At 39.0% G+C, this 20,777-nt stretch overlaps 2 protein-coding genes across 4 annotated transcripts; one reads left to right on the top strand and one right to left on the bottom strand.

Moving 5' to 3' along the window:
• The first annotated feature begins 285 nt into the window (after nucleotides 1-285).
• On the top strand, nucleotides 286-16,208 carry LOC121322842 (autophagy-related protein 9A-like). 3 transcript variants are annotated; one of them, XM_041263232.1, is made up of 16 exons: nucleotides 286-447; nucleotides 832-907; nucleotides 2,877-3,027; nucleotides 3,235-3,278; nucleotides 4,246-4,310; nucleotides 4,920-5,081; nucleotides 5,269-5,410; nucleotides 6,032-6,780; nucleotides 7,236-7,389; nucleotides 8,282-8,461; nucleotides 9,140-9,379; nucleotides 9,882-10,123; nucleotides 10,848-10,965; nucleotides 11,126-11,339; nucleotides 11,987-12,132; nucleotides 16,076-16,208. In XM_041263232.1, exons 3-16 carry the CDS (start codon nucleotides 2,925-2,927, stop codon nucleotides 16,076-16,078), a joined length of 2,562 nt encoding a protein of 853 aa, XP_041119166.1. In that variant the 5' UTR covers nucleotides 286-447; nucleotides 832-907; nucleotides 2,877-2,924; the 3' UTR covers nucleotides 16,079-16,208. The 3 variants fall into 3 exon arrangements, with proteins under 3 accessions (XP_041119166.1, XP_041119164.1, XP_041119167.1); XM_041263230.1 differs by lacking the exon at nucleotides 16,076-16,208 and adding an exon at nucleotides 12,597-13,854; XM_041263233.1 differs by lacking the exons at nucleotides 286-447; nucleotides 832-907; nucleotides 2,877-3,027; nucleotides 3,235-3,278; nucleotides 16,076-16,208 and adding an exon at nucleotides 12,597-13,854 and having other exon boundaries at nucleotides 4,260-4,310; nucleotides 4,996-5,081.
• Nucleotides 13,947-20,579, bottom strand: LOC121322843. The gene is made up of 6 exons (XM_041263234.1): nucleotides 20,463-20,579; nucleotides 20,053-20,119; nucleotides 18,947-19,047; nucleotides 18,569-18,706; nucleotides 18,095-18,267; nucleotides 13,947-17,057 (listed from the first exon to the last, which is right to left on the bottom strand). Exons 2-6 carry the CDS (start codon nucleotides 20,116-20,118, stop codon nucleotides 16,873-16,875), a joined length of 663 nt encoding a protein of 220 aa, XP_041119168.1. The 5' UTR covers nucleotide 20,119; nucleotides 20,463-20,579; the 3' UTR covers nucleotides 13,947-16,872.
• Nucleotides 20,580-20,777: the final 198 nt, after the last annotated feature.

The raw sequence follows: 20,777 nt of genomic DNA, 5'->3' as shown, positions 1-20,777 counted from the left end.
GCGAGTGTTTTTGAAATGTGTCAAGTTGTGCCTATCATTGTTCTGCTTATGATAATGGTATATTAATAAATAAATAAATGATGGCTAGAGTTACGCAATTGTGGCGTTTTGCTGGTCTGGAAATAAGTAGAACATGTTCTGTATTGCTCGAGTGCCGCGCTCTACTGTCAGCATTTGCTATACCTTATACAAATCCAACCCCCTACGGAATCTGATTGGTCATCTTTGTAACAGTCTTCCAGGATCCCACTCTGATTGGTATTTTGGACTGCTTATCAGGACCTTTGCTTGTCACGGTCCTGAGGTTTTAGGAAATGAAACTAAAACTGACGGTATGATTTGAAGAATAGGAAAAAAAAAAAAAAAACCAGAAGGATATTTTGTCTCAGTGCAATTACCACAAATATCAGTTCTCGTAAATACCGATGAAGTGAGGTGTTTGAAAACGTGAGTATTATCAAAATGGGCTTTTTTAAAATGGCAAAGTAATTAATTGTTGTTGTTGCTGCGGTTTTTTGTTGAAAACAGTACAGTATACAATGTACATGCTCCTCTATAGACTGTTGTATTGTTATTTTTAAAAAAGACAGACAATGGTAGGTTATGTTTTTTAATATATTATAAGAACTGTGTTTAAACCCGATAACTGGGTGTAAAGCAACAATAATACACTTTTACCAAGTGACAAAATATTAATAATACTATATCCGTAAACTAGACAGATACTATTCTACAAAGGTTATTATATTATTTATGTATGTGATTAACGTGCACAATATACTGTACAGTCTTGTATTTTGGATATAACATGTTTGTTTTCCTTTTTTTCAGAAGCGTTTGGGAGAGAGAAGAACACAGGCTGGGCGGCAGATCCGCTGTAGAGTGTGCAAGTTGACAGGAATGGGAGGTAAGGCGAGTCAAACCTAAATGATCTATCGTTGTATTATTGTAAGACTCGTCAATGTGTGAAAATGAAAGAAAAAACCCCCTTCCCATTTGAAAACTTCTAGCTCTTATGCTGTATAAATATGAGGGCCTTGATGAGACCATATCGAATTTGGTACTGGACATGGTATTTCCTTGTCCTTGGTAGCAGGTGTTGTTTACATACGTTCGTAGCGTTAAAAAATACAAATTAAATACACAATTAAAAACAGATCTCGAAATGTGTTTCGCATTTTATCTACAGACTAATTGACTACAGTTTTTACACTGCGTGTGGTTTACAAATTGAGTCAGCCGGAAGCTTGTTGCGACTGAGTATAGCCGGGGCTTTACAATGTTTACCTTGGATTTGATTTGCCAACACGGGTACGCGAAAGTACATATAAACCGATGTAAGCTATTAATGTATGCGTGCATCCGTCTTAAAAAAAAAAAAAAAAAAAAAAAAAACCAGCTGTATTCAAACTGGCCTGACATTTAAAAAATGTTGATTATAACTGCACGAATGTTTGGCAGTCAGAACTGTACGTTGTTGATATGGTTTGTATACCACCAGTTCTTCGGTGGTTGCATGTATGTTTAATAGGTACAGTTAATTGATTCAATACGTCAAGAAGTTAATTCAAGTTTCTAATCCTGTGCAAAAAGTGCTGATATGTTATTATTCTTATTCTTTGTGACAGTTAGACACTAAACTAGAAAGTTTTGATATAATTGAGCGTGTTTTTACCACAGCGTAGCACTAGGGTCTGCTCAGCTGGTGTCAAGTCTAATCAAGTGTTCTGCTGTTATTGTGATTCCCAATTCTGTTTCAGCCGTTGTCGGCATTGGTAGCAATCTCGATCTGAAAAATAGTTATTGCGCTCATCGTCAGTTTTTTTTTTTTTAAAGATAGTTAGCAGTGGCTTTTTTCTTAGTTATATCTGTCATTTTTGCTTTACGTTAAATAATGCACATGTGAATAACATTTTTACATGTTAGCACAGTTCTTACGAGGATTCACCCTTTTTATCGGTCAATTGCGTCATCTGGTAAATTTCATGAAGCTCCTTAGGGTTATGGTTAAGCGTCTACCTCTTTCGCAATTTGACGGATTTCGTGAAAATTCAGGGGTCACAGCGAAACTCCTCACTTTTACGGGCTAATACGTACAAGACTAGTATGGAGAGAAAAGGTGCGCCTGTACTGGCTTTTCTGTGACCTCAACTGTACAATAGGAGGTAGGACAAGATCAGTGTTGCATTGTTATTTTGATTTAGGTTACTAGAATCAACTTTTCAGCATTGGAGGTAAAATACCAACAATGGACGACACAGCAAAAAAAAAAAAAAAAAAAAATTTTACTTCGGCTGAGGATCGTGTCAAGAAATTTCCCAAATAAGCTTTATGTGCAGATGGAAGTAAATAGTTTTGCACATCAGGTAATGTGACTTTGGAGAAATATTCGGAAAACAAACTTGAACGTCAGCGCAGACAAAAAGTATTCCTGTTGGCTGTAGCCAAGTTAAATCAGTACTACAGGTACGACCAGCACAGCCACATCGCTTCAAACAGCCTGTCGATTACTTTTTATTCTAACACAGTTAGAATTTCAGACCCGAATAGTCACGTTTTCTTTCTCGGTATAATGTATGGGCAAGTCTTCACACCACAGAGACAGAGAATGTCGGCAGCAGCTGCTGGGGAATGTTGCATGCTTGCCTTTAACAGATGACATCACTCCGTTTTAGAAAGGAAGCGAGTACCACTATTAGGCTTTTATAGTGATCTGAAGTATTATCTACCTGGGTTTATTGAATGTTTAAAGGGGTCTGCGAAATCATAATTTTTATAATTGATAAAATAAATTAAAACTTGGTTAGCGTTTTCTGCTACCTGCTGCAGAAGATGTACATTGTCCGCTATGACTGATTCTGTATTTCCTATCACAGGTACCTGACAAGTCTCTTCTGACGCCTGGTGCAGAATGATAGAGTAAAATGGCCCACTTTAACACTGAGTACCAGCGGCTGGAGGCGTCCTACAATGACTCTCCACCAGGGGGAGATGACATGTTGGTCCATGTCCCTGAAGGCGCCAAGTGTAAGAAATTGCTTCTTTTAGTGTTTACTGCAGAGCCATGCTATGAAAAAGAATGTTACACTGGACTAGACCTCAGTATCAAACCAATAGCAAGCCTAATTCTTTTTGATGATCAAATCCATCCCCACAAAAGTCTTCAAAGAGATATTGTATTGTGGTTGCAGTGTTCTTACTAATTCTCTTTTTAAATTGTTTCTTTCTATACAGCTCAATGGCATCACATAGAAAACCTGGATCTCTTCTTCCAAAGAATATCCTTTTAACCTTCCTGCTGCTGCAATAAGAAATGGGTGATGTGGTGAAAAAACATGCTAACCCAATATGTTGATCACATATGTCCATCACAACCAGTATTGGAATTTGGAAAATTTAAAAGCTATTTTCTCAAAAGTGTAGTTTGACAAAGGAGGAAAAAAGAGCATTAAAAGTTACAAAATTAGCAACAAGCAACGTGGGGATACAATTTAAGAAAAACACGAAGTTGTCTTAATTTCTCTTTAAAGACACCATTGTAATTTAATTTGAAATGTGCACCTTTGCTGTTGATAACCATTTTGTGAGCTTAATATATTTTTAGAAAAGTAGTGCAAGTTGTTCTTTGTCTTAGGATCTTAGTTAATTAGACCCAAACCATTTTAGCAAGGATTATTGCTGACGGGAAATAACAGGGCTTTCATGGTTAGAATGGTTGTGCTTTCACAATGAGGGTCACTAATTCTAATGTCAGCCCATGAGGGGGAATCCAGAGTGGTTTCTTTCTTTACTGATCTGTGTATAGAGAGTCAGTTTCTTGTTCAGTAGTTTCATTCATACAGTAATACTGATTTATATACCCAGTAACTCACATTAGGTGAATCCTTGAAGGTACTTTTTTGCTCAAGGGTCAAGGAAAACAGTTTCTATGGGGTTCAGATAATGAGGCATTTGTAAGGAAATTCAGCAAGGCATTGGTCATTGCCCTTTTATATCTTGGCTACTGAATACTGAGCATTATTTGTAGAGATGCGACAGGATTTTAGGGCAGAGTTGATGTTTTTAAAGAGCAGTTTATGTGTTAAAGCAGCCGTCTGCCCACCACAGGTTAAATCCTTTTGGAATGTAGACAGTGGTGCCTCAATCCATGCTGTAAAACAGCAAAGGAAAATAGCACATAACTGGTACAGATTGTGAATGTGCAGAACATTTTGTTCTTCTTTTTCTTTAACTGTTATCGCCTACGTCTATAACCTGCACCAGAAAAATGGTTTCACCTGCATGCTTCTGGGGGAGATCTTTGAGCTTGTGTGAGTATCCTTCTATTGAATTATTTTTATCTGTCCTGAGTCAAGTATTTTTAGTAACAGTTTTTTTCTCTCCAAGCTGAAATCGTGCATTGAAAGGGTCTCCGAAGTAAACTGTTCTCCCGAAGGCTGACCTAGGATCGGTTTAGAGAAAGTGCAGGAAATGATTGTTAACCACCAATATGCAATAACTAAAAGTGTGTTTGTTTGCCTAGGCAGATCACACGAATGTACGCTAACAGATCTATTAAATAACAGATTTGCTAATGGTCTGTGGGTGGTCTTTTGGGGTGTTTTGGGAAATGATTCGTATACAAATCTGTAACTGTGCCTGTTTTGTTTTCGACCGTTATAAAGCTAATAATGTTCAGCAGTTATATGGCTGGTTTCACAGACCATGATCAGCACTAATCTTAGACTACTTAATGTTACCTTGGGTAAGGTTGTCCAAGATTGGTGTTAATCACCAATTTTATATTCTAAATACATAAAGGTAAGTAATACTTGTGGAAAGCATGTATCATGTAACCAAATGTACCCCTTTATTTGTATGCTTTGTTTAAAACTTACTAATTTTATTTACAAAAGCACATTTTCTTTTTATCTTTGTAGACAATTGGTGTTTGTGGTAGCCTTTACTGTGTTCCTTGCAAACTGCGTTGACTATGACATTCTTTTTGCCAACAAGCTGGTGAAGCACACCCACCGTGAACACGAAATAATGAAAGTGACTCTTCCAGATGCATTCCTTCCAGCTAACGTCTGCAGTACCAGGTAGCTTTCAACTGTGATGCTGTTTAATCTGCACATGTTTAAGGAATGAAGGAGATGTGTGACGTTTGAAATTAGACAATCCATTACAATTGTCAAAATGAAACTAATCCTTTGGTGTTTCAAGACAATACAAAAAAATATATTGAGAGCTTTATTTGACTTTAACATGTTTTCATGTTTGTTCCAGAATCCGTGACAATGTCTTTGTCATTTTCATCATGATAATAGCTGGAGTGTTCTGGTTGCATCGCCTTATCAAATTCATCTATAACATTTGCTGCTATTGGGAGATCCGCTCCTTTTACATTAATGCACTGAGGATACCCATGGTAAGTGATGCACACAAGTTTGTTCTAGTTTGCATTTTGACTGGATCTGAGATTATTCAGAATGAATGCTAATGGATTGGTTAAAATATGGAGATTCACAACTAAGAACAATGCAAAAAGCAGGAGGTGCTCAAAACAGGAATTCCCTAGCTCCTCAAGCCTTTCATCTTTGGGTGTTTAGAATCTACAACATAGACATGTATTTCATAGACACCCAGGATTGGATTGCAGGGATGTTCAGGTCAGGATAGAGGTGTGAGCACAGAGCTGTGAGGGAAAGCTGTAATGGTGTCTGCTGGCATCACACCTATTGAAACCACTGACATCTCCTAAATTCTCACTTTTCTCAAAAGGTAAATAACAGTAATTTTAAAATCATGTTATTAAAATAAATTATATTTAAGCCGTTAAATGTAACTGGCTTTTTTTTGTAACACAGAGTTCTCTCTTAAATTGCGGAAAGAAAAAAAAACTCTACAGTATTCTGTACAGTATTTTCCCTGTACATCTTTGTTGATCGGGAGCCATCAAACTTTAGAGCAGCCCTGCAAGAAAATAAAGTACATTTTTTTTATATGAAACATTGTAATGAAAGGTTGTTCTGTATGGTTCTCGGTGCAGGCTGATCTACCCTACTTCACATGGCAAGAGGTGCAGGCGAGGATCATCGAGATCCAGAAAGAGCACCAGATGTGTATCCACAAGAAGGAGCTGAGTGAGCTGGACATCTACCACCGCATCCTGCGCTTCAAGAACTACATGGTGGCCATGGTCAACAAGTCCCTGCTGCCCATCCGCTACCACAATCCCCTGCTGGGCAATGCAGTCTTCTACACCCGGGGGCTCAAGTACAATTTTGAGCTCATTTTCTTCTGGGGGCCAGGCTCCCTCTTTGAGAATGAGTGGAGCTTGAAGCCTGAGTACAAGCGGGGAGGCAACCGGCTGGAGCTGGCGGGCAAGCTCAGCACTCGCATCCTGTGGATCGGGGTGGCCAACCTGCTGCTGTGCCCCATCATCCTGATCTGGCAGATCCTCTATGCCTTCTTCAGCTACACCGAGCTGATCAAGCGGGAGCCCGGCAGCCTGGGCGCGCGCTGCTGGTCCCTGTACGGACGCTGCTACCTGCGCCATTTCAACGAGCTGGACCACGAGCTCATGTCACGCCTCAGCAAGGGCTACAAGGCCTCCTCCAAGTACATGAACTGCTTCATGTCCCCACTGCTGACCGTGGTGGCCAAGAACGTGGCCTTCTTCGCGGGATCCATCCTGGCGGTGCTCATCTCCCTGACCATATATGATGAGGATGTGCTGGCTGTGGAGCATGTGCTAACCACCATCACCCTGCTGGGGGTCTGCGTCACCATCTGCAGGTGAGAGGCAGGGGGGGCACTGTCAAGCATTCAGTAATGCAGTTTTTATTTGCGTTTTTCTTTATTGTAAGATTTTTTTATTTATTTTTTTTTTTTCTATAAATTAAGTCAACTAATGAATAAAACCTGAAAATTAACTTTTTTAAAACCTGGTCATAAATTATAGTTCAAACTTGTAGAAAAGTGTCAGCGCTCAAGGTAAATAATTATTTGTCACAATAACATTGTTATTTTTAGTTATTAAAACAAGCAGTGGTGCTTGGTAAATACATTAGTGTGGATTTTCCTCCTTTCAAAAAAATAGAAGTTAATTTAGACTATGGAGTAAACGCCTTGGCAATATGGGTTTTCTTTTCCATCACTGGAACATTTGGCAGTAGATGTGGTTATTTTAAATAGGCATTAGGACAAGCCTTTTGCTGCTGAAGCCTATTCTATCTGTTTGTCCATTGCAGGTCTTTTATCCCAGACAAGCATATGGTGTTCTGCCCGGAGCAGCTGCTGAAGGTGATCTTAGCCCATATCCACTACATGCCAGACCACTGGCAGGGAAACGCTCATCGCTACGAGACTCGGGATGAGTTCTCACAGCTCTTCCAGTACAAAGCAGTGAGTGAAGCCCTAAAACCGGACATGCTTACCAAAGCTTTCCCTTTAGATGCAAGGAGCACCAAAAACTATATAGAGGGTTGTTTGTGTTTACAATATAAAAAAAATTAAATTAAATAAGCTGTTGTATTGATCTTCTTTAATATGATCTGTTAAATAACTGGGTATTTAGCTGTGCATTAAACAAAAAAACGCTGAATACTTTTTTGGTGGCACTAACTGTACATCATACATTTGTGACCTGAGAAATGAGATTAAAATGTCAACATTTACAGTATTTAAACACTTTAATTACTGATGTTTAAAGGTATCTACCACCAAACTAATTTCACATGTGATCTGAGCTAGGTTTGAACCCAGGCTTCCTGGGATTAAAGACATAGAAAACTAGAGAATCAACCTGGAGCACCACGTGACCCCTGAGAAAGGGTTTTTGTCATAAGCGGAAGCTGTTACCTGTGTTCCAAAGTAATAGGAATGTTAGATTCTTTTGATTTCTTAAGTGTTTAAACTTAAGTATGGAACCTGTATACATGTTTAAACTTTAAACATTGGGACTTTTTTGTAACTAATCAAAAAAAGCAACATGAGAAGCCTTGCATTATGTAGCTTCTTTATGATATACTACCACATAACTATCTGCAAGATTACATGTGTGCAGCGTTTATGTCTTTCTGGAATTTATTATTAAATAAATATTGAATAAATAACTACTTGTAAAAATAACTAACTAACTAAATAACTACTTTATAAACACTACAACTGGCCTGTTTAGTTGACATGCACATTTTTGACAATGGTTAAAGGTTAATGGAAAATTCTTAGATTCCTTGCCATGTACTTTGTTCAGTCAGTAATCCGGTGTTGTCTGTGTCTGTTTGTTTGCTGGCAGGTGTTCATCCTGGAGGAGCTGCTGAGCCCGTTGATCACTCCCTTCATCCTCATTTTCTGTCTGCGCCGCAAAGCCCTGGAGATCATCGACTTCTTCCGCAACTTCACTGTGGAGGTGGTGGGCGCTGGGGACACCTGCTCCTTCGCACAGATGGACATCCGGCAGCACGGCCACCCCGCGGTGAGGAGGCAGCACACTAAATACACATGGGTGCTTTGTGTACATTCACCTGATCAGCTATACTCCTTTTTAAAGTGTTTCACTGTTCCTTGAAAGGCACAAAGCGCTCTACTCAACTGATATGAACAGTGCCGGATCTAAATACCACAGTCATTGAAATGAGCTTAAGGGATTTAAGGGACACTGTTTGATTTTCGTAAGCCAGGATGCAAACTGTATTACCTTTATATTATTTATCTGAAATGTGGTGGTATAAGGATATGCAACGGTTTAGGTCAAGTGAAATTATTCTGTAATTTCTAACTAATTTACAAACACACAGAAAAACTCAGAATAATGGCCTGTCTGATTATGGTCTTGCAGTAAAAGTGGAAAATTTACGCCTGGCCTGCCTTCTATCTACTAGCTTCAAAAGTCCCAAAACACCTGAAAGGCAATAAGTAGCACACTAAAAGAAACTTATAAATTCAATGACAGTTAGTTGTAGTTTGTCATTTAACTTATCAGGTTTATTTTAATATTTAGTTTAGCGTTTTAATACCGGTAGTTATGGATAAATAAGTAGTAAATCTCATTTTATTTTTACTGTAGTAATGGTTAAAGCAGAAACTAAATGGTGAACAGAACCATTGCTGTGATCCCAGCGGATGCCCCTAATGTTGCTGTATTTCTTGATAGTGGATGTCAGCTGGAAAGACAGAGGCCTCGATTTACCAGCAGGCAGAGGACGGGAAGACAGAGCTGTCTCTGATGCACTTCGCTATCACCAACCCGCGCTGGCAGCCCCCCCGGGAGAGCACACACTTTATCAGCCAGCTCAAGGGAAAGGTGCAGCGCGAGGCCATCAGCGGGCAGCAGGGGCTGCTGCCAGAGAACCACCTCTTCACATCCATCCAGTCTATCCAGTCGGAATCGGAGGTAACCAGGCTTACTCTGTGTCTGTCTGTCTGTCGCCTGTCTCATATCTATCCAATTTGAGTTAATCAGACTCCTTGTCTGTCTAAATGTCACCAAATTAGACAAAACCATCCAACCTGGCTGTCTATCCTCCTGCTTTGCCAGTAATCCAGTTTGTGCTAAGTATTATATTTGGCTTTGCTTAAAGTAAACAAATGATTTATTGACCTTATAAACATCACTAAATACCAAAAAAAAAAAAAAAATACATAAAGGTATTTCTTAGAATAGCAGTATTAATGTCCACCATTGTTGTGATAAATAAAATAGACCCTACTATGTGTCAAAAATGTAGTTTTATGGTACCATATCAAACTTGTTCAATATCACTCAACTATTGAGTTTTAAACTCCCCTGATGAAGTGAAACATAAAAAATGAAACCTAATAACTTAGTTGACTTGTGTTTACAGTTCCGTTAACAGATGTTTGACGAGAGAGGTGTTGTGTCCTGTGCTTTTCAGCCCCACAGTCTGATTGCTAACCTCCTGGTGGGGCCACCCTCGATGGGCTCATTCCAGTTCGGTCAGGAGGGCCACGTGGCTCCTCACATCTCCAGTGCCGGTGGCAGTGACATGGCCTCAGCCCTGCGCTCCCTCTCTCCACTCAGCACTAGCCAGCACCTCCGCGGGAGCTACACCTCCACTCAGCCGCCCCGCAGCGACGGCACAGGGCTGACAGGGGCCAGGGGCATGGCGGGCTCTGGGTAAGAGAGCTAGTGTGTGCTAGTCTGTGTGGGGGAGTAGCCTGTTTAGACCAAGGGCATGTGGGAACTGTGTCGGCTAGGGGATGGTGAATCCAGTAATAAGAAAACTAACTTCTGTCCAACATAAAAAGACCTGCATAAACCTGAGTGAGTGGTGTGTGTATGTCCATGCTTTTGTATTGATTTGTAATTCAGTGAACTTAAAGAAAAAAGAGCACTTGTATGTAACTCTAACACTTTGGAAATTGGCAAAAAGACAAGTGTACTATAATTAAATGCACTAGACCAGGACTGGTTGACTGGTCTGCTGTGTCAAAGTTATTTTTCTAGACTGACATTTTGAGTGGAGTTGTTTTTTCTAGACCTATATAGAGGTTTGCAGTGTTGAAAAAGTTATTTCAAATACTGGTAGTGTAACTTCTGTATCAAGGCAGAGTATATAAATGTATAAATAACTACAGTAACTAAAATAAGTTCACCTGTGGTTGTAAGTTTTAACAAACTGACCCAATGTATGTTGATCTGGCTGTACTATGTGAATGGCTGGAGCGTTGGGGGTCTGTCTGTCTCTGAGGAGCTCCTGATAAGTTAATTATTATGCAGTCAAGCTCTGGGGCTTTGGACAAAACTGGTGTGTAGACTTGGGCCAAATGCTTTGTGAGTCTGCATTAGAAATCCAGTCTGTTTTTGCCTTGCTTTTATATCTCCTTCTTTGTCGTTGCAGCACTGACGCTCGAACAGCCAGCTCTGGCAGCAGCGCGTGGGAAGGGCAGCTGTCCAGCATGGTGCTATCAGAGTACGCCTCCACTGAGATGAGCATCCACGCACTCTATATGCATGAGGTACTGAGGCAGCCAGGCGACCTAACACACATTATACACTGGAAAATAATAGCACACATTCTGATTGAACTACAGTTCGTGATTCTTTTGCACAATGTTAATACCAGTTGCTAAAAAAAATCACCATGAAGTTACCACATGAGGCTCTGTTTCTCTGCAGCTCCACAAGCAGAATTCGCAGGCAGAGCCAGCCAGACACACGTGGCACCGGCAGGAGAGTGATGATAGCAGTGAGAGTGTCCCCGAGGAGAGCGAGGTGCCCCACGGCCTGCCCCGCTCCGCCACCTTCCCCTCCACCTCCGCAAGACAGTATCCCTACCAGGAGCAGGCTGCTCTACACAGCTCCGGGCACCGCCAACATGGGGGCGCCACAGGTACAGGGATGGGGGGGCTTCATACTTACATTTTATGTTCCATATTGTTTGTTTTATGTGTCTGATTTACATATTTAAACAAAATAAATATTAATATTGTATCCAACCAAACAGATAATATAAACAGACATACTTTTTAAATATAGTTACTATGAAAAATGGGTTTGTATCCTTGTTTAGCATGCATTTATTTATTTATTTATTTAGAATGCATTTATACATGTCCTCACGATCCACTCTGAATGACATAAAATAAAACCTTGCCGATCAGGACTGAATAGAGGATGGGAAACTAAAACGAAAAAACTACTACATTTTGACAGTACTTCAATGCCAATTAACAGATTTGGTGTTTGTTTTTTTTTTAAGGACATCAAGGTATTAATACTGTAGGAGCAGTGGGGTTAGCAATCTCTTACCTGAACTGGGATTCTAGTAGTTTTGGACTACGATGCTACCCTGAAGTTAGTTACAAAATGTTAATGCAACCAACATCATAAACTAGAACTGCAGTTTTGACAATTGCATATTGGAAGCATTAGAGTTTTCCTGCTAAATTTAATTATTCCTTGGACTGCCCTTTCAGATGAGATGTGGTTTGAAAAGCCCCATGTAAATGTGACTGTTGTGTTCCTCCTTTTCTCCAGACACTGTGAGCGTGGGTCCGCGGGCCACACCCAGGTTCTCACGCCTCCCCATGGGCGGCTGGGCAGAGGAGGTGCAGGGGGGGCGACGCCATGAAACTGTGCCCGAGGAAGGCACTGAAGAGGAACTCCCCCCGCACATCCACAAGGTGCAGTGAATACGGCACACACACACACATACGTTTGTATTATTGTAATGCTCTTTTACTCTCATTTTTAATAGAATGCAATTACTTCAAAGGCTTTTAACCAGTACAAAGTGCACAAACCATAAAAAGCTAGTTTTAGCTTGATTGTGTTGGTTGCTGATTACAATTTAGCTATAAGCTCTCCTTGCTAAATTTATAAAGTTTTCCAAGTTCAAGGCCCAAGCTCCTTATGGTCGGATGGACAGGTAGAGGAGTCTTGTTTCTATGGCCATATTTATATTTTTTGTTGTATCCTCTGATCGTGATGAAACTTGGTCTGGATATTCCTAAAAACATTTTAATCTGCTTAAATTGTAGCTGATTGGCAAATGGTGAAACTACAAATGGGTATGTGTTATGAGATATGGATCATGGCTACAAGCTTATAACTGGGACCTAAATCTTTAATGTTTATTTTTCTGCAGTTGACGTAATGGACATGGACAGCCTTTCTCCAGGGAAGCTGCTGTTTATATATCAACACTCTTGAGACCTCTTGCATCATATAGAAAGATTAGCTGTTCTTACAACTCGTATAACCAAGGCACTGTATAGAGATTGGGGTAAATGCGCAGGAGCTCCAACTTGTGTTTTTTTGCAAAGAGGAACTGAAAACTTACCCCTTTCCCAAAACAAATCTCCTTAACAATTAATATGTAATGAGATGAATCAGCCCCTCCCCTTAGTCAATTAATGAGATGCCCATTTCTCAGGCAGTGGCACCCCCATCCAGTGGTTGGAATCGCAGTACTGGTACTTGAAAGCAGTGGCGGGCAACATTTTTGGGTGCTCACACCTCAGTTACAGGTGAGGGGGTGGGGTCCGGTGGGCCAAGATAAACCTATTAAACACACAGAATGTACTCTGAAATTTAAATGTGTTTTTATTTAAATTTAAGTTGTCCCCAAATCTAAAGCAATCCCAAGTTCAAAGACCAAGAACTGGAAAAAATAAGACCTCAAATGGAAGCCACAATTAAGGCCAAAGGGAGGGGGGGACACTGTAATTAACTAATATAGTGGCGTTTTTTTGTTTGTTTGTTTTTTTCAGGAACCAGCAGATAATTTTATATAGAACTAATAAAAGACTGATCAGCTACAAATAAACAGTATAAAACAAGCCTGACTTGACTATCAGAAGATAAAAAAAATTATAATAAAAAAAATTATATAAAATATTATATAAATATTAAAATAACAGAAATATTAGTGGTCGGAAAATTGACAAAGAAACACAGCAAGATATTACTGATCTTTAAAGCACAGCTGAAGTTCAACAAATAAGACAAATAACATTAAAGTCAGACAAAGATGATTAGACTTATACGTTTTCTGTTTTCCGCAAAGTAACACACCATGCAAGACTGAGAAGAGACAGAGTCCTGCTGCCATATTATAGCCTTTGTTGTCTTGGCACTTGCACGTTGATCGCTTGATCATTGTGTTCACTAACCGGCTGCGCTCCATCCAGACATTTTTAAGCCAATCGTAGCCAGTGCTGGCTGCTACTGTGCATGGCGGATTTGGATGTTTGTATTTCTGAGAGAGCACAGCCCGGCTTCGTCCCATTAAACAGACAGGACGAACGACATTGTTGATGTGCCAGTGTAGGTAAGAGGGGCGGAATGAAACGCCCATCACCCAGAAAAAGGGAAGCACATTTCATTAATAAGAGACTGGGGGTTCGGTTAGCAAGCAAACACTGTTAACTGGACTCCCCGGACTGAAAGTGAAGTGAGTTTTGGTAGATGAGCCTTCTGGCCAGGTGGTCCTATACTTGGTGTGGGGTGAGGTTATGTTTAATGAGGGCATGAATCTGGCTCGAGTCATGAATGCTAAAGGACGATCACACACTGGCCCGAATAGAGTAGTGCAAATAACCAATACCATAGAAAAAACTATATTTCAATGATTTTGCAGGAATCCATTCAGCTTGTCTTACATGACTTAAAAATAGATTTTCTTTTCTTTTTTCATAGAAACAGGCTGAATTTAGCAATGTTCGGCCTGGTTTATTAAATTGGACTCCGGATACAATCTTTAAGAAAGATAGAAACGCTTCAAAAAGATTAGTAAAATATGTAACTTTTTTTTCTTTTGTAAAAGGTTTATACAATGAATTTAAACTGATACTGATGAAATTGTGCCAATGGTTACCAGCAATGAGGTTATTTTGGGAGGGTGTTTGTTCCGTTGTGCAACTTTTTTTTAACTGAATACATATGTTGTTGAATGAGATTAAGTTTTACATTTATTTTAAAATCCAATTTAGGGGTGTTTTCACATACTATTTTACCAAAGGTAGCATAAGTAGTCCAAGATTAGTGCTAACCTTGGAAATATAGAATTGTTAAACATTTTAAGCGTACCTTACCATGCCCAATAACTTCACATGAGCAGTGACATAGCTTATTTTTCCTGTGGTTAATCCCAAAATTATTCTTCGGCTGGCTAGTTGTCACGTCCAGTGTGTGTGCTTCTAGGTATGTGAAACTGTGACTAATGCTGTGGGGTCTTGTGCACTCATCTGACTTTGAGGAGATGCACTGGAGTAAACAATGTGTTTTGATTCTTTGTTTGTGTGTATGAAGGTTATTGAACATGTACTGTATATTTCTGTATGCAAGAATTGCATCATGTAGCATAAGCTCACAAATGAATGGCTGTTTCTAGCAACCATATAACATGTTATATAAAGTGTATATTGTACATGTATAGCAATAGTTAATAAAAAATGTTTAGCCCCCACAATTTAACAACTAAACAGACTGTGCTATGAAAATGTCAAAGAACAAAACTAGCTTTGTTCCAACTCAGCCCTAACTGATTATTGTAAAAAAAAATTTAAAAAAATGGCATTTTATTTTTAAAACAACAGCAACAAACTGCCAGTTCTGTTGGTAAACAGTGTAAAGCAACTAAATCTTATAGTGTGGATGTTAGGCAGCAATGTCAGCCAAAAACCACTGTCTTATTAATGCATGTGAGGATGGAAGTTGATTGACTCAGTGAAATGTAAAGGATGGTGAAAACCAGTTCATAATAATATGGAAAATTTTGAATAGGAGGATCAGTGATTTTTTTGGGGGGGGGATTTGTATTCATTATAACTTTTTTTTTTTTTTTTTTGAATTTATAAAAAAAATATTTTCATAAGCAAATCCATGTGATCATCTGGTCACACAAGGTTTTCAGCACTCAGAGAAATCTGTTTATTCTCAAAACTAAAGCTAGATTGCAAGGTGTTGGGCAAGCAGTTCCCAGCAGTTTAGCTGTAACTCCTTCACACGCTGTGCACCGGATTATCTGAGAGTGAATCATGGTTTGGATTTTGAAACAATCTGAACAGCCGTGTCTGTTGAGACAAACCTTAGCAGTTATTTTATGACTCCTTCAACAGATATCGGACAGATCTGATGAAATCATGTGATAGCACAGACTGACATGAGAGAATAGGGGCACCCAGACTGATAGCTCTGCAAGGTTCTGTTAATAGCACATTCTTTGATCATGTGCATCTCCCTGTTTGCAGTGTGAATTTCTGGTTTAATGTGGCTCACTTGTCAGTATAAACAACACTACACAATCCCTTTATGTTCAAAAAATCTGCACTTTCAAAGAGAAACAAAGTGAAAGAGATTTTCAGTGCATGAGAAATGTCAACATTCAATACATTTTCATGTAGGTTTAAAATACATATTTTATTTCTTTTTTTAAAATTAGGCACCTACCAATCCTAAAAAAGCAACTAACTTGCCACCACCATGCTTTTTACAACACATATTAGCCTTTTAAGGATGCAGTGCGGTCCACTGCTGAACTTAAAGAAGGTCTCGTCATGTCCAGTATGGTTCTGAATTAGCTAGGGACGTGACCAGGTGTGTGATACATTTTCTTTTCAACAGTAATCATTTCCAGAATGGCTTCAGAATGGAGTTCAAGCAGTGGAAGATTTCCACCTTCCAAGCACCAGAGAGGGAAAGAAACCATTTGCCCATAAAACTGCATGCCAGTGTCCCTCCACCTCCAGTCATGGACACATTATTAGTATACATGTACTCTGATCTGACACTTAACTGTCTTCATAATTCAAGTGCATGAATATCAAAATTAATGTCTCTGAACATATTCTGTTCTTTATAGAGATTAAAGTTCTGTAAATTGCACATTTTGTACAAAAATAAATTTCATTACACTTCATGCAATGATTATTATGCATATAAAAATAACTGGTTTGTTTCATTTATGTTAGTTATTTCATTACAAAATACATTTTAAAGCCTATGTACAAATGCCTCCGTTATGTCTAGGTATTGTACAGTAAAAGAATGATTGCCTGGGGTATATTTTCATAATTGCCTGACCAAACTTGGAAACTGCATGGACATATAATAAAAAATACATACTGTACATATAGATTATGGCAGCAGCTGTTACCTTTTATTTTCTGTATACAAATCCATACAAAAAAATAATATTTATGCAACACTTTCTGGCAACTACTAAAGCAACTTGGTTTTAAGAAGCAAATCAAAACTGTTTTGACATCATTGCTTTACATGGCTCAAATATTTGGAAAATTTCCCCTTTCACATTAAACTCGCTCCTAGCAGAGTGGAATACTGGAAGTTGCGGAAAAGGTGCTCTCTATATCTACTAGATTCCTGCTAGAACAAGAAGTTGCATTTTTCATTCCCAGTTCTTACGGCCGTGCTTGTAATTTGTTAGACCCGACATCCAGTGGTTTGCTTGCAGCTTGCCTCAGCTCCTGCAGGATCCCCCGACGAACCACAAATTCATCCAGCAGCTGATCCTCCTTCTCCTGCACTGACTGGCAGAAACCTGTCTCAGAGGCAGCCCTTTTTAACTGCAGCAGCTCTGTCTCCACTGGAAACAAAGTGAGGGGGGAAAAAAAGTTTGATGTTTGTGTGTGTTCATTATTTCTGGACCTCCCTCACAACGTGAATGAATGAGAAATGAACGTATTAAATGTTCTCTACACCTGGTCATAAAGCAAAACAATCTGTACCAGTGAAATGCTTCATTGTTACAGGAATACTTCATTAGGCACCTAAACAAGGTCAGAGGTCAACATCATGATCTCCAACACAGTTAACATACAGTTTATATAAAGCTACAAATATGAAGTCAGTTACTCAAATTGTTTGAGGTTTTGGCAGTAATCCTGGGCCAGCTTTGTTAAACTACTGCCAGAAATGTTTAGGTTGTTCTACTACAATACTCATTGAGCTTGATAAAGAATCAAAGAATACAGTCATGTGCCAAGTATGTAGTCAGTATTTGAAAACTTAAGTTCTTTCATTATCTGGACACAGCATAAGACCGTAATAATACAGGTAGCAGTAAATGGTACCCTTACATTTTTAAAGATTTTTTAAGGCTATTTCATGCATTTATAGCTATGTAAAAAAAGTGCTTCCTACCTTCCTTTCTAAAATTACTTTTACTCAGCTTGCATTTATGCCCTCTTGTCCTACTGTGTGCTAAATTTGAAGTAGTGTCTTGCGTTAACTTTATCTATACCATCTATGATTTTATACCCTTCAATCAAGTTCCCTCCTTCAATTCACTTTTCTAGGCTGAAGAGATTTAACTATTTTAACCTGTCATTAAGTTCTGGGATTAGTTTGGTTGCTCTTCTCTGTAACTTCTCAAAGTCATTGTTCCCATAATAAAAGCATACAAACACTAGTTTAACAAAATGTTATAGCAATCTCTTATTGCAGCTTCAGCGTAGTTATAGTATACATAATGTAAATACCCTGCTTCGGTTAGTGAATGTGCTATCACTATATGTATTTCTCTAAAGGTGTACAACCTGTACTATTACAAGTACCTACTGATGACAATATGACAAACTGCATGAAATATAAAAACAAATATCCCAGCAGTCTACTACTTACCTGCCCGATACTGTGTCTGTGCCTCAGTAAGCTCCCTCTTCGTCTTTGTGATGAGCCGATCAATATTCTCCTTGTTCTTGGCCAAAGAAGCCTCCCTCTCCTCCAGCAATGCCAGCTCCCTCTGCATCTCCTCCTCCATGACCAGGACCCTCTGCTGACTAGCCTCCTGTGAGCTGGAGCATCAGAGGAGAGGTTTCGGGGTGTGTATATACTGGGTAACATTTAAACGAAGCCACACTTCTGTGGAGTTCACTCAGCTTTGGGCTCTGCCATGAACTTAATGTAAAGGCTAGATATTCTGGTTCACAATGATATACTCAATGCAGGGGATAGGATATGTATTAGGTACAAATAATACACTGTTTCACTACAATAATTTACATCCACTGATTAAAATGTGTATTTATTTGTACTTTTATGAGATAAAGTCCACAACGATATGAACATGCCTATAACAGGAAAGCTGGATGGTACCTGCACTGTGATGAGTCCCCCTCCAGCTCACGTGAGACTGTCTTGTGCTGTGCCCTCGTCTTCTCTAGCTCACACAAAGCTTCTTGCAGCCCAATCGTCTGAGCAACCAGGGGTAACAGCTTCTCCCGATCTGCAATGCTGACAATCACACAGACAGGGATACTTAAATGGACACCTGACCAGACAAGGTTTTTAAACATATCTTGTACAATATAAAAAGTACTTTTTATATGTTCACAGCAGTCTTAGCCAAGGCACTTTCAAAGTGAAAAATGAAATTTCAGTAACTGTTTAGCTTGCTTTTCTGAACTTGAAAATAAGAGAATCTGTCTTAATCAGGTACTATGGTTATCTGACAGAACTGTCCAGTTGCTGTACCTTTTATGAATATCAGACTCAAGACTCCATACTTCACCCTTGACAGACTTCAGGTTTTCTTTTGCTTCGTTCACCATAGCAGTCAGCTTCTTCACAAAGTCCTGGATCAAAGCGGTAAAGCCACATGCACTCAGATCCCAACCTACTAAGTGCTGTTTGTATTCACTTTATATTCTTTATATATATATATATATATATATATATATATATATATATATATATATATATATATATATATATATTATATATATATATATATATATAGTTTCACACATTCCAGGTTTTTTACCAGCCTGATTAGCATCAGTGTCTAGGTAACAAGCTCAGATGTGTCTTAAAATCACAGTAAAACCAGGAATGGCTCAAACTGCTAAACAACAGGAGTCTTATTTCCATCCCTGAAATACATTGATAGAATCATTAAACTACTATGTTAGTTTCAGTACCATACATGATCAACATTCACAGTATGTAAAGAATGAAAGCGTGCATGTATGTACAACCGGATGGACTTGTGCCTCCATATGCCCAAATTCTTTAACTTGTGCTAAAGAATGTCCTTATCAAGATCCATCCCAATTGGACTAGCAGTGATCTGGATATATGAAAAAATCTATAGGTTGCTCCACTTTATACCTGTCACCAGGGATAGGTGCAGTCTACCTGCTACGATGATCTATTCAAGGAAACCAAGCATTTAGTGACCATGAGGGCTAAGCAGGGGAATACATATCCCACTATCGGCTGTTTGTCATTCCTAGAAAATGGATATTTGAGGTAACACTTCTCTTGTGAGACAAAAAATATTTTGCATGCATTTTAAGAAGGGGTTATACTCTATTCTATACCTATATACTGTAGTAAGCAATAGCAGTTTGATCCACTCCTGGTTTTAATCGATTTTAAGACAAGTCTGAGCTTGTTACCTATACACTGGCTGATCAAGTTCGATTTAAATCCTGGAATGGGGGAAATGCTGTGCAATAGGTCTGAGGGCAAACATCTCACCCCAATGCACCACAAACTATCTGACTTTGTTTCTGTTCTTGAACACAGACAGATATTTACTATTTATGAACCGCTTGGGTGGCTTATTATAAACTTGCCTGTAGCTCTTGGTTGTTTAGATCAGAAATCTCATAATCTTCAGGGAAATTCGGAATTTTCTCCATCCTGTAATAAACCAATGCAGTGACACAAAACTCAGAGTTCAGCTCAGAGCAGCAGACATTGCTACTGGTTCAACACACAACACGCTGTCTTTTGAGTGCAATTAATTGTATGTTAGGGGTCCTGTTAAAAAAAAATAAAAAAATACTGCCAGGTTAGTAACTAACTTATCGAACGTATTACTGCATTTTCTTTTAAACTGTATATGCCACAGGTCTGTATTGTTGATGCCAACTTGTAAAAATACTGTAACTCCCAAATGACAGATCCATTGCTTTCTTTTTACATAATAGCATTTACTTGTTTACCCATTTTTTCATCTTACCCGTCTATCTACTGCACGTACCTAAGTCTGCTATTCCCCGCGTTTGCCTAGGAAAGCAGATACAAAAACAATAATTCTGTATAGCGTAAGAAAACGCACAAATACTTCTCCTGTATTTTTGTTTTTCTCCAAATCGAATTCAAAACTTCCGCCCTTTTTCTACGTGCAGCCTTCCCGTTTTGCTCGCCGTTACAGACAGCGCCATCTTTATGTCTGGAGTGTGTAGTACAATGCACCAAATGATTTACCGTATCATCGCTGAAATATGCGTGTTTGTTTTGTTTTGCAATGCAGACCGCTGTTTTCTACAAAGACGTGGTTACTTATTTGGTACAC

The sequence above is a fragment of the Polyodon spathula genome, chromosome 11 (genome assembly GCF_017654505.1).
Source record: "Polyodon spathula isolate WHYD16114869_AA chromosome 11, ASM1765450v1, whole genome shotgun sequence".
Taxonomy (NCBI): Eukaryota; Metazoa; Chordata; class Actinopteri; order Acipenseriformes; family Polyodontidae; genus Polyodon; species Polyodon spathula.
The sequence above is the reverse complement of the archived record's forward strand: the minus strand, read 5'-3'. Positions and strand labels throughout refer to the sequence as shown.